General features: G+C 56.5%; 1 protein-coding gene across 6 annotated transcripts in view; it reads right to left on the reverse strand.

Moving 5' to 3' along the window:
* The window catches only part of DGKZ (diacylglycerol kinase zeta), a 40651-nt gene extending 29148 nt beyond the window's left edge, over nucleotides 1-11503 (reverse strand). For 2 of the 6 annotated variants that reach the window (XM_081798208.1, XM_081798207.1), the window contains exon 1: nucleotides 11277-11503. In XM_081798208.1, coding sequence (XP_081654334.1) covers nucleotides 11277-11488 — 212 coding nt within the window. In that variant the 5' untranslated portion in view covers nucleotides 11489-11503. Of the gene's footprint in view, nucleotides 1-9; nucleotides 300-2285; nucleotides 2477-11276 lie in introns of those variants that run through there. The other 4 variants (XM_081798210.1, XM_081798209.1, XM_081798211.1 and 1 more) reach the window with 3 other exon arrangements.
* Between the last annotated feature and the right edge of the window lie 254 nt (nucleotides 11504-11757).

Consider the following 11757-nt stretch of genomic DNA (forward strand, 5'->3'; position numbering starts at 1 on the left):
CGCGCTCACCTGTGCCCGAAGAGCCGCAGCCCTGGGAAGCGCCGCTTGTTGAGGCGCCGCGGCGCCTTGTCCGGCTCGGGACCCGCGTCGCGCTCGGAGCCGCTGGACGAGGCGGAGGCCGACTCCGAGTCGCTGCTCCGAGCCTCGGGGCTGCCGTCCCGCGGCTCCATCCGGCCCTAGCCCCGGCCGGCGGCGGGCCCGCGGGAGACGCCCATGCCGGGCCGGCGGCCGGGGCTCAGCACGCCGGCTCCGTGCCGCCTGCCGCGACCATGGCGCGCCCTCGCTCCGCCCGCCCCGCGCCGCGCGCCCCCGCGCCCCACGCCCAGGTGCCCGGGAAGCGGCAGCCGCCGCTCCAGGAAGTGCCGCCAGCCGCGACCGCAGGACCCCGCATAGCTGGCCGGGCCGCTGCCTGCCCGCCGCCGAGCACGCCCCCTCGGCTGAGCTGCGGCACCGGCTCGCGGCGCCCTCTGCCGGCCGCCGGCCGCACCGCAACCCGCGTCGGCGGCCGGGAGCGGGCGGGGCCCGGGAGGGGCGGGGCCCCGGAGGTCCCACCTCCCCACCCCTAGGCTCGTCCTCCGGGATCCAACAGTATCTCCTTGGGCCTCACACACCCGCACTGAGCACACCCAGGCACACACGATCTTTTCCTCCCCTTAGCCCCGCCCCGAACAACCTACGCGCTCACAAGTGCACACCCGCGAGGGCAGCTGTCACCACCTCTCTGCCACAGCCCCACCGGTACGGCCGCCTCTCTTGCACACCCTGTGCCCACTCACAACCACTCATACAGTTTCCACCCTTACCAACCCTTGGCTCTCCCAAATCACACCTCCAGGAACAGAAGTCACACAGTGTTCCCCATACACGCAGAACAAACACGCCTCTTACACACACTTAGGCTCACTCATTACTTAAACTAACACATCCCACCCCAGCGTCACACTCAGATATATATATACCAGGACCAAAGTCACTAAGTGACCCTGGCACACACCAACAAAGAACATACACGTTTCTCATGCAAATTCATCTCTCCTCCGCTATTCACAGTTGTTTCCAACCCTTTCGCACACGCCTAACACGTCGTGTTCCCCCAACACAATATCCAGTGGATCCTGTGGATCTCTTACACTGCAGGAGTCACCCGCACGCCTCTTACACACTCATACCTATGTACACATAAGGACACACTCTCATTCACCATCATAGACACCCACAGGGAACATACACATCTTTCTCCTGCTCACAGATACCCCCCAGGACAACAGTTACACGTTGCCACGTCCCTCTTGGACGCGTATCACCCACCCAGAAACATACCTCGCGGACACACACATGCAAACACAGCCCCAAAGGCAGCAGAGGTTGTCTGCCTCTAGAGAGGAGGAACGCGGTGGGAATGCGAGCAGTCACCGGGGGGTGGCACAGCCAGGACACGTGCTGGGAAGCCGCGGCTGGGGCAGCCTCTGACAGCTGGTAGAGGGAGGCCAGGAACCTGGAGAACACAGTCCTCTTCCTCCCAAACTCTGCGACCCTGATGCCCGCATCGGGTGCCCGCTGTTTCTATTAGCACTCCTCTCGGCAAAGCCACATCCTGTGTCACCTTCACTTTTACCCTCTCCTCTGGTCTTCTGGCCGCCCATTTTCCAGCCTTACCCAGCCACATATAACCGCTGCTCAGGGCTGTGACCTGTGGGCAAGCCTGTGGTTTTAAGAAATAGCCGGCACCCAGAAGCTCAGAACTTACTCCCAGCGTCCTTCAAGGTTCCTGTGGGCCTGGAGAAGGTCTGACCAGGGAGGTGGGGCACCAGCCCTCCAGCTAGCAGAGGTGCCGGGGGGACCAGGAGGAGGGCAGTGAAATCCAAGTGGGCCTGACACTGTCCTCCTGGGGTGCATGGGTCCCTCTGAGGAAGTTTCCCAATGGTTCTGACTCCAAGCTCTGAGGGAGGAGACCAGAGGCAGCTGGAGACCCCACTGAGTTTGCACACAGCCTTACAACACCCAATTCCACACTCACGTGGGGGCTCCTCTTCCCAGATCCCCCTGCTGTTAGCTCCTTCAGCCCAGCCTCCCGCCACACGGTCCCCCCAATAATTCAAACATCGGAACTCCCCTCACCCTGTCAAGAACGCCTTTGCCCTTTTCTGAGCCTCTGCAGAGCCACTGGACTACAGGTGGGTAAGCTCACATTTGCCACCAACGCCCCACCCCCAACCCAGAGAAAGGAGGACTCGGAGACAGCCAGAGGTCCCCGTGCCCACTCCTGGGCCACCTCGAGTACCTACTGTGTCCGGGGGGCCTCGGCTGGGATCTGTGGCACGTCCCAGGAGCGGTAGCGCCACATCTGCCTCAGTGCCCCCGGCCTTTCCCCTTCTTCTGTCCCCAGCGCCTCCGCGGGGCCCAGAGCTGTGGCCTCATTGCAGCCTCCCCCGGTACTGTGGCCAGCCCCCAGGACGCTCATCCTGCCCGGCGACTCTCTTCCTCTTTCGGCACTTCCTGACCGGGGGGCCCTGCGAGAGGCCGGCCGGCTGCCCCAGAAGAGGGCCAAGGCCTCGTAGGCGCCTTCCGCTGGCTGGGGCAGGAGGCTGGTTAGGAAGAGGAGCTGCATGGGAGGGCAGGAGGCAGGTGAGGACAAGCCCAGCCCAGCCCCCAGGAGACAGCCGGAGTCAGAGGCTTGCCTGGGCTGGAATCCCGAACCTCAAGCTTCAGTCTGGCCTTCCTCTCTGTTCAGACTCTCTGTGCTCTTCCCCTCTTGGTCCTGCTAAGATCTCCCACTTCATCACACCTAGGAGGGTACATTGGGTGGGCAGTGGCTAGCCCCCAGCCATGCCTCTCTCTCCTTCACACCTCTGCGAGCGTCACACCATCTAACACAGGGCTGGGCACGGGGGACAGCGGCGGAGTGGAAAGAGTAACCAGAACGGAGCCAGAAGGTGTGGGCTCATGTCCTGTTTCTGCCATTTACTGGATCAGGTCAGAGAGGGTTACTTCTCTGAGTCATCTTCAATCCTTTCTGGAAGAAGGTAGGATATAAACAGATAGATTGATGAATATATGTCCGGGAGCTTTTCTGAGCCTCAGTTTTCTTATCTGTAAAATGGAAGGGGGGGCAATAGTAATCATTGGACTCATGGAGTTTAGTGAGGATTAAATAAGAGGTAACAGTGTTTACAAATTAATTCATTCAGTAAATATTTATCCAGTGCCTTCTATGCATCAAGTGCTTAGACTATATAGACTATATAGCAGTAAGCGAGGAACCAGGGCTCCAACCTCACAGAGCTCAGATTCTAGTGGGGAAGACACCTAGGAAACAAATAATACATGAAATAATGTCAGGAGTGCTATAGAGAACAATGAAGCCAAAATGAAGGGGAAAGAGTTTGATGAGGAGGGAAGAGTTTGATCTCCTCCTTAGGTAGGAGATCAGGGAAGGCCTCTCTGAGGAGGTGACATTTGAGAACAGACCTAAATGAATCGAGAGAGCAAATGACATGACTATTTGGGAGAACAGCATTCTAGGTGGAAGGATCAGACATGGCAAAGGTCCTGAGTAAGGAAAATACTTGATGTGTCTGAAAAATAGCAAAAAGGCCTGCTGGACTTTGAGGTCACTGTGGAGATTTAGTACATAAATAGTAAAGCATACACTTACTCTTTATTGTTAGGGTTGGTTCTGGGAATGGAAATCGTCCCTTCCTCAAGCACTCTTTAAATCACACTGCTCTGTAATTAGTTCTTGAGCTTTATATGTGTTTGTTACCCCAGAAAGGCTGTCAATTTCTCGAGGACAGAAATGATGTCAGTTCAGTTCAGTTCAATAAACATTTACACTACAGAACTTGCAGACACAGGAACGCACACGTGCCATCCCAGCCCTTGGAAACCTCCATCTGGTGCTATAGTCACCTTTGTGTCCCTCATGACTAGAACATAATATTTCTCAATAAAAATTTGTTTGATAAATCATGCTATGTCATGAATAATGAACACTCAGTAATGATAAAACAATGCCTATTATTTCTTGGACAGTTCTGTGCCAGAAACCTTGGAATCCTTACAACGACCCGATCCTGTTATTTTCCTCCTTTTACAGATGGGGAAACTGAGGCCCAGAGCTATTAAGCTCATTTGTCCAAGATCACCCAGCTGGTAAGCAGTAGAATCAAGAATCTTACCCCAGAGTCTGTAACCTTAAATAAGACATCCCTGGCCTCTCTGGGGTTGAGACATAGCATGGTGATTACTCGGCACTCCCCTTTCCAGCAGCTCTCCCTCCAGCCCATCATCTCTGAATTTCTCTGGGCAGGTCCTGTATGCTGTGGCCCATCAGAGACTCTGCCAGCCAGGCCAAGGCCTCTTCTAGAAGGACCTTGTTCTCCTTGCAGGACCATGTTCTCTTCTCCCAGGGATTCTGCAAGGAGCTTGAGCAGTTAAACAGAGGAAGTGGGGCTGGGCTTGTTTTTAGTCTGAGGCTTCTGGCAGCTCTGGAGTGGCAGAGAGCAGGAAACGTGACTCCTGAAAGGGGAAGCCGGACAGGCTGGAGGCTCTGAGAGGCAGAGCAGTCCTGACTGTGGGACCAGGATCCCCTTGGGCTTGTGCTCCTCCAGGCTGCCAGTACTTTCCAGGTGGAGTTGGCAGGACAAGGCTGGAAGGGACAGGTGCACGGTGCTGGGGAGGATGCCCTTGACAGTTCCTAGGACAATGTGTGCCAGCACTGGGGAGCTGGGGACCCCTCAGAATGCACCCAGATACGCACAGGAAGAGGAATCTGGGTAAGAAAATTATTCTGGGCTTTGTTGAGGCCCCAGAGGGTGAGGTGTTCTACTTTCAGTGGCCTGGATGAGCAAGTGGGAGCTGGGGAAAAGAAATGTACCAGGGCATGAAACGCTCAACCCACGATCTGGACAGTCTCTGCTCTCAAAACCAGCCCAGCCAGCCTCCTTGGCCTGACCTTCGAGGCTCCTTATGCTCCGGTTCCTGGTGCCTTCCTTTTTTTGCCTCTTTGTCCAGGCTTTCCCTGTGGTGATTTTCTCTCAGCTCATACCACGCTGGTGCCTGCCTCCCAGTAGGTGCTCAATAAACATCGCTTCTCTTTTTTTTCACACTTGTTTTAACATGCCACCCTCACCCCTGCCAATCCCTTCCACCTTTGGTGCTCTCCTTGGCCTGTCTGCCCATCAGGCCTTACCAATCAAGATCTCCATCCTTCCAAACCCAGGCCCAAGAAGCAAAAGCGGGAAGGTGAAGAGTCCCAGACACAGAACCCACGGGTTCAAATTCCAGCCCTTTGCTGTGTGACTCTGGGCACGTCACTTAACATCTCTGGGTTGGACCAGATGATTTCTAAAATCTCTCTGCTCTGATTCATTTAACGCTCCTTCCCAGCCTCTGGATTTTTAACTTATTCATTTGTATGGCAAATATTTTATAAACACCTAAGTCTCGAAGGCTGCCTTAGAGCTATAGCATTCTCACCCGACCGATTTATCTCTGACACTCACTTCTGTTCCCAAGAATATTCCTAGATCGTGTGACCTTTTGCACACACCAGGCTTGTCTCCTTACAAGATTCTTGACCCCTGTGCTGCGCTTAGCTCCGGCTGAGCGCGCAGTCTGTGCTCAGCAGCTTCCCATGGAAGTGGAGAAGTGCTGAATAAAGGTGCCCAACAGGCTGGGCAGGAGGAGGGAGACTGCCTTCCCGTTTGCACTAGCAGCTGTGGTGAGGGGTGGGGAACTTTTTGAATCTAAGTCCCTCCTCAGCCGCTGAGCCTGTCCTCCAGGCACCTGCTGAAGCCCTTGGGAGCCACCCAAAGCCCAACAGCACCTGCTGATCGCTGGCCTCTGCCCAGGTGCGGGGCCTCTGCTGCCACAGAGGAGACAGATGTACCTGAGTAGGGCTGCAGGTGCCACTGGCTAGCAACAGATGGAAATTTGATTAGACTCCTTCTGGGCAGCCTCATTAAAGTCATGTGCAGGACGAAATCGGGAGGGGGGGCTGGGATCCCCCACCGGGGCAAGAGAGCTGTGGGTATGGCCCTGGCAGCTCAAGGGCAGTCCCTCAAACCGCGATGTTTCTTGGAAACTGTCCCTTGGCACCTGCCAGGTCCCCAGGCTGGAGGTGAGAGGAGCCTGGATGGTTCTTCCATTACTCTGGGTCAGCTGGATCTGCCCAAAGGAGCTCCCTCCCACCCCTGCTGTAGCCAAGCCCCTGGGGCAGGATCAGCAGGCCTCCTGCCCTTCAAGCCTCCTACCCCCAACTATCAGGTCATAAGCCCCAGTTGCAGAAGCAGCTTTCAGCCCTCATGCCTCCTGTCTTATTACCCCTCCTAGAGATATGTGCGTTTAGAGCCAAAAGAAAAGATCCTTAAAGATGAAAATCCAGGCCCTTGGAAGCCTGAGTAAAAAGGGCTTTGGAGTGAACTGCCCAGCAGCCCTCGAATCCCCACCTACTCTATGGACACTGCTTAGTCTTCCTTCTGCAAACATCTGTAGGCTGAGAACACTGGTCAAGCACAGTCGAGCTCAGCAGAAGCCAAATCTCATCCTAATGCCTTCCCTACGCACTTTGCATATCCTTGAAGAGAAGTCTTCCCCAGCCTGTGCCAACCCTTGTCCTTGGGACCTGGATGCTTGAGGGGGCCTGGCCTCTCTGAATGCTCTGCTCTGAGATTGTACCAATTGAAGCAAAAATGAGACTCTAAGCCAGGCTTCCTGATGCCTGGCCCTGGGCTACATTTTCATCAACACACCAGAGAAGTACCTGTTCAAATGCCTCTGCTCAAACTGGTCCTCCCAGCTTCCTTCCGAAATGCCCAAATGGTTTGTGCTCCCCTGCTGCTGGGGTGGGGGCATGAGCTGCTGGGGAGGGGGGGGATGTCCCAAGCACTGTGTGCCAAAATAGGGTTGGAGAAGCCCCTCTCTCTGGGATCCCAATCCCTGCACTGCTCTTGGCCCCACCTTTGGGCACTGCCCTCCGTGGCCTTTGACTCACTAGTCAGCAAGAACCTCAGGTCCCTGAAGGGAGGAAGGATCTCCAGGCTGGGCCTGGTCCCTGCCCTTCCCAAAGGAAGAAAAATAGATAGACTCCCCCTTCCCCCCCAGCTTCTAGCTTCCTTTGGCAGCAGACCCCTCCTCCAGCTCCAGCTCAGCTCTCTGCCCCCGGTTTTTACATTTTTAATTCAGGACAGAATGTGATCTCTTGCAGCTCCTTGCTTTATCCTGTTGCTATTTAAATTACAAATCGGCCCCATCTCCCTGTCACTCTTGGGTTATTTTTAGCTTCTGGTAAATAGCAGCAGGGAGAGTTGGATCAGGTGCCCCTCCCTTGAGGAGCTGAGTCCCCATAGCCCCGTGCCCACAGGAGGGGCACCCTTCCCTGCCAGTTGGCGTCCCCAGTTGCTTCCCCCCGCAGCCCCTCTCTGGGGGTGGAGGGGGTAGGGGGAGGGCTGCGGTCTGGGACGTGCACCCATGCTCAGCTCTTGCTTAGTCTCCGTTCAACCCTACCATTCCCAGGTCTTCTTACCCATCCATCACTCAGGGCCCACCTCCTTCGGGAGCCTTCCCTGGACACCCGCCCACCCACCCCCACCCCCGGAGGTCCAGCTCTAGAGGGCCAAAGATATTCTAACTTGTGTCTCATCCTTGCTACAAGTCAGGAACTTTACATGTCTTATCTTCTTTAATCTTCCCAGCCCTTCTCCCGTGCCGGTATTATTGTTCCTGTTTCCCATATGAGGAAACAGGGTCAGAGGGGAAAGTGACTCAACCGGCTAGGAATTAGAACCCAGGTCTCTCTGACCCCAAAGACGGCATGTGTGTGCAATGCCTCTCTCTCGGGAGTGTGCTTGCCGCTTCGCCCGACGTGCAGGTTAATTCTCAATGCCAACCATCACTGTCTTTTCCGTGTGTTTGTCCCGTCCCGTCTATTGGACCAGGGATGGGCAAACCACGGCCAATGGGCCATATCCGGCCGGCTGCCTGTTTTTGCGTAGCTGTGAGCTAAGAATGATTTTTACAGTTTTAAATGGTTGGAAAAAAAGCGAAAGAATAATATTTGTGACAGTGGAAATGATAGGAAATTTAAAGTTCAGGGTCTATAAATAAAGTTTTACTGGAATGCAGCCACGCTCATTCATTTACATATTGTCTGTGGCCATTTTTGTGCTACAATGGCAGGACTGTGGGACTTGCAAAGCCCAAGATATTTACTATTTGGCCCCGTACCAAATCATACCTTTGGTGGGGGAAGGGACCATGTCCCACACTTCTCTCAGGGGAGCCCCCTGCCAGCACAGGCGAGTGGTTCAGCTCACATGTTACCTTTCCTCTCTCCTTCAGCTTCTTCACAGGTTTCTAAACGGGCTTCACTGGCAAAATCACCTGGGAGGGGTTTTTAAAGTTGAGGTGTTCAGGTCCAACCCCAGACTACCTCTAGCTGGGTCTCCAGGGATAGGACTCTAGAAAGGATTTTTAAAAAGATCCCCAGGTGATCCGGTGTGGGAACCACTGGGCTTAGCTCCGGAGGCCCCAGCTCTGCGTCTTCTGACCCTTTCAGGCCAAACCCAATGTCCCTGGTACCCCCTCTGGCTTTTCCCAGGCTGGACGCTGCCCTCCAGTGGTCTCCTAAGCCCAACCCTGAGCGGTCGGGACTTTCTCAAGTATAGGGAAGATAGCTTTCCTCAAGCCCAGATGCAGACACGGGAAGATCCCCCACTCCCTTTGGCCACCAAGAGTCACTACTGGCCCAGACCCGCCATCTTTCCATCCAAGGAAAGCAGCTGCCAGGGCCACATCCAACCTGCAATGGGGCTGTGGGAACCTACTTCCCAGAAGCCATCACGTCCCTAAGAACTTCTAGTGTCCTGCCGAAAGCCCCCGTCCTCACTTACGTCAGAGACAGCCCGGCCTCAATCCTGCTTCCGCTTCCCCCTCTTCGCCCTCAGATTTTTGTGCCCCCGCATTTCTCTCTAAAAGCCTTTTCTCTCTGTGAAGGGCTTTCAACTGCTTTTCTTAGCAACTCCTCACAGCGGGGTGGGAGGTTTATCTGCGAGCCAGAGCTGCATGGAACTGTGGCAGGCGGAGGATGTGAAAAAGGCCCTGTGGGCCCTGGGCTTGCCGCCCCCCGCCACCCCCCTGCGACCTGTACCGGGAAAGGTAGCATCAGTCACGGGGCCATGCAGGACTGCAGCCACACGGGAGGGCTTAGCTAGAAATCCAGCTCATTCCACTGGGGTCCCCTTGAGAAGCCCAGGGCTGCGCTTTCCCAGGGCTTCTTCTGCCCTCTCCCCAGGGGGGCTCTTGCCTTGATGCCTTGGTGCTGCTCTGGTCCTAAGATCAGGCTCCTGGCCTAACTGTGGGGTGTGAGGAGGTGCCTTGCGTGATCTGTCCAGTGGTGACAGCTGGAACCACCCTCCCCCCACCGTGCTGTCTCCTGTAGCCCTCACACAGGGGACCTGGAGGTCTCCTCCTCCCTTTGCAGCTAGAGAGGGGCCTCAGCTGGGCCACCCTGCATCCTTTGTGACTAGAGGCCTCGAGTTTGGGCTGTGGAGGGGTGTCCATTCAGGAACCACCCTGGGGGGGATCCCAGCCCTTGCCATTGCTTCTGTGGGGAGGTTGGGGGGGTGCACACACACACACACACACACACACACACCTCCCATCTCGGCCCCTTCATTATTCTCTGCTTCCAATCCTCTAACCCTCAACCCGATTCTAGCATCCTTTCCAGCTTCAGATGCTGTTTGTCCCTATTCCACAGCCAAAGAAAATCTTGGGGTCATCCCTTTATGTTACAGACGAAGAACTGAGGCGCAGAGACAGAGAGATTGCCTAGCTCAAGCACATATAGCAAGTCCCTGGCAGAAGTGAGATACAAGCCAGGTCTCTGGACTCCCAGACTAATATTTCTTCCAGGATGCTACATTCTATGCTCCATTCCCCGTCAGTCCCTGGTCCTCTCTCCTCCCCCAGAGGACTTTCAGAGGCTCTATTATCTGCAACCAGGAGGCAGGGGACAGACGATGACCTCCTCTCAGCCTGGTGTCCTGGAAGAACTGGAAATGGAGCCCCCTGATTCCTTACATACCCCAGAAAGTGAAGGTAGAGCCCATGTGAACCCAACCTACTTCCTATTTATTCTGAGCATCTCACTTCACGATGGTGAGGTTTCCTCCCCTTCTCTTCCATCCTCCCTCAAGTGATGGAGGCCTAATGGTCTCATACTCCATTCAAGCCCTTCAAACTCTCAGGGCTGGGCCAGTTTTATGAAACACTTTCCCAGAAGCCCCAGGGAGAAGCAGGGCAGCCTGAGACACTCCTCAAGTCCCTGAGTTGTAAACAGACAGGAAACCTGTCCTCTCTAACCAGGCCGATGGCTTCAAGGACTGCAGAAGCCTCAGTGTCCCTGCTGGACCCTCCAGAATCTGGGGAGTCTAGGGGCTTTAGAGGGACAGCAAGTCCAAGTTGAGGCTGTGGTCTGGGAGAGGAAGAAGAAGGGGTGGGCTGCCCCTGCCCTGTCCCCACCCACTCCTCAGACCCCTCCTCTGGGTAACTTGCCCACTCTTGTTGGAGGGGCAGCCCTCCCTCACCCCATTCTAAGTCATAAATGTGGTCTCTGGGGCCCACTGCAGCTGATTCCTCCAGGAAACCCCCTGGGCAGAGAGGGAAGGACCAGGGAGGCTGGGAAACTTTCACAGGCAGAAGCTTCGAGGGAAGTGAGGGGTTCACTCTGCCACCGGCGAGGCCAGTGAGGGCCTGACAGGGCAAAAAGGTCCAGGAGGGGATTCCTGCTTCATATCTAGGCAGCAGGATCTCAGCCATGGGGGCAGGGAGCACCTTGTCACTTCCACAAGCCAGTGCCTAGCACATGGTCAGCCCACAGGGAAGTTCAGGTAAGGCCTATTGACCGAACAGGGGGTCTGTCTTCCCCCAGAAGAAGGGCCAGGGGCCATCTCCTGGCTCTCCTCAGCAGAGAGAAGTTTGGGAGGATCATGTCTTTGTTATTTCTCTCCTCAGCGCCTAGTACAGTGTCTGGTACTCAGGTAGCATCAGTAATTCCATGTTGAATGAATAGGGCGGTTCATATAGAGAGGGGCTCCCACAAGCGCCCCCTTCCCCTTGCACACGGAGAGCAGAGACCCCTCGGTAGTCATTTCTGAATCCCCAGAGCCTAGAGCAGCGCCAGGCAAGCAGCGGGTCCTCAGTGAATGTTGGCTGAAAGGGGGGGTGGGGGTGGTCCTAAGCGTTGCGCTCCCCTCTGCCCCCATCCTCCTTACCTGTAGGACACCTGCTTGCGTAGGTGCATCTGGCGGAACCGCTCCTCCACGGGGGCCACAGCGGCCATGCCCCGGGGTCCCTCGGGCCGCGGCTGCGAGACCTCAGCCTCCTCCCCCCGCCGACAGCGCCGCCGCACCACCTCCTCCTCGGCCGCCCGGCCGCCGCCAGCCCCGTCCCCGCGGGGCCCTCCGCCGCCCGGCCCCTCGGCCATCCCGCCGCCGTCCTCTTCCCGCGGCTCCTGCGGCCTTTCGGGCTTCCCCGCTAAAGGGCAGTCTCCCTTCCTCCTGGGCCCGGGGACGCGAGGCGGGGAGGGAGGGAGGGGAGCCCCGGGGCCCGCACGTCCCTCCCGACGCCGGGGCTCAGACGACGGGAGCAGCGATTTGCCCGGCGACGCGCCTGGGAAGGCTGGCGGGGATCCTCCCGCGCCCCGGGGGTCCTTGGTGGGTGTCGGGGTGCTGCGTCGTGCGCGCCGGGGCGCTC

This window comes from Leptonychotes weddellii, chromosome 11 (genome assembly GCF_054177405.1).
Source record: "Leptonychotes weddellii isolate Sample4059 chromosome 11, ASM5417740v2, whole genome shotgun sequence".
Taxonomy (NCBI): Eukaryota; Metazoa; Chordata; class Mammalia; order Carnivora; family Phocidae; genus Leptonychotes; species Leptonychotes weddellii.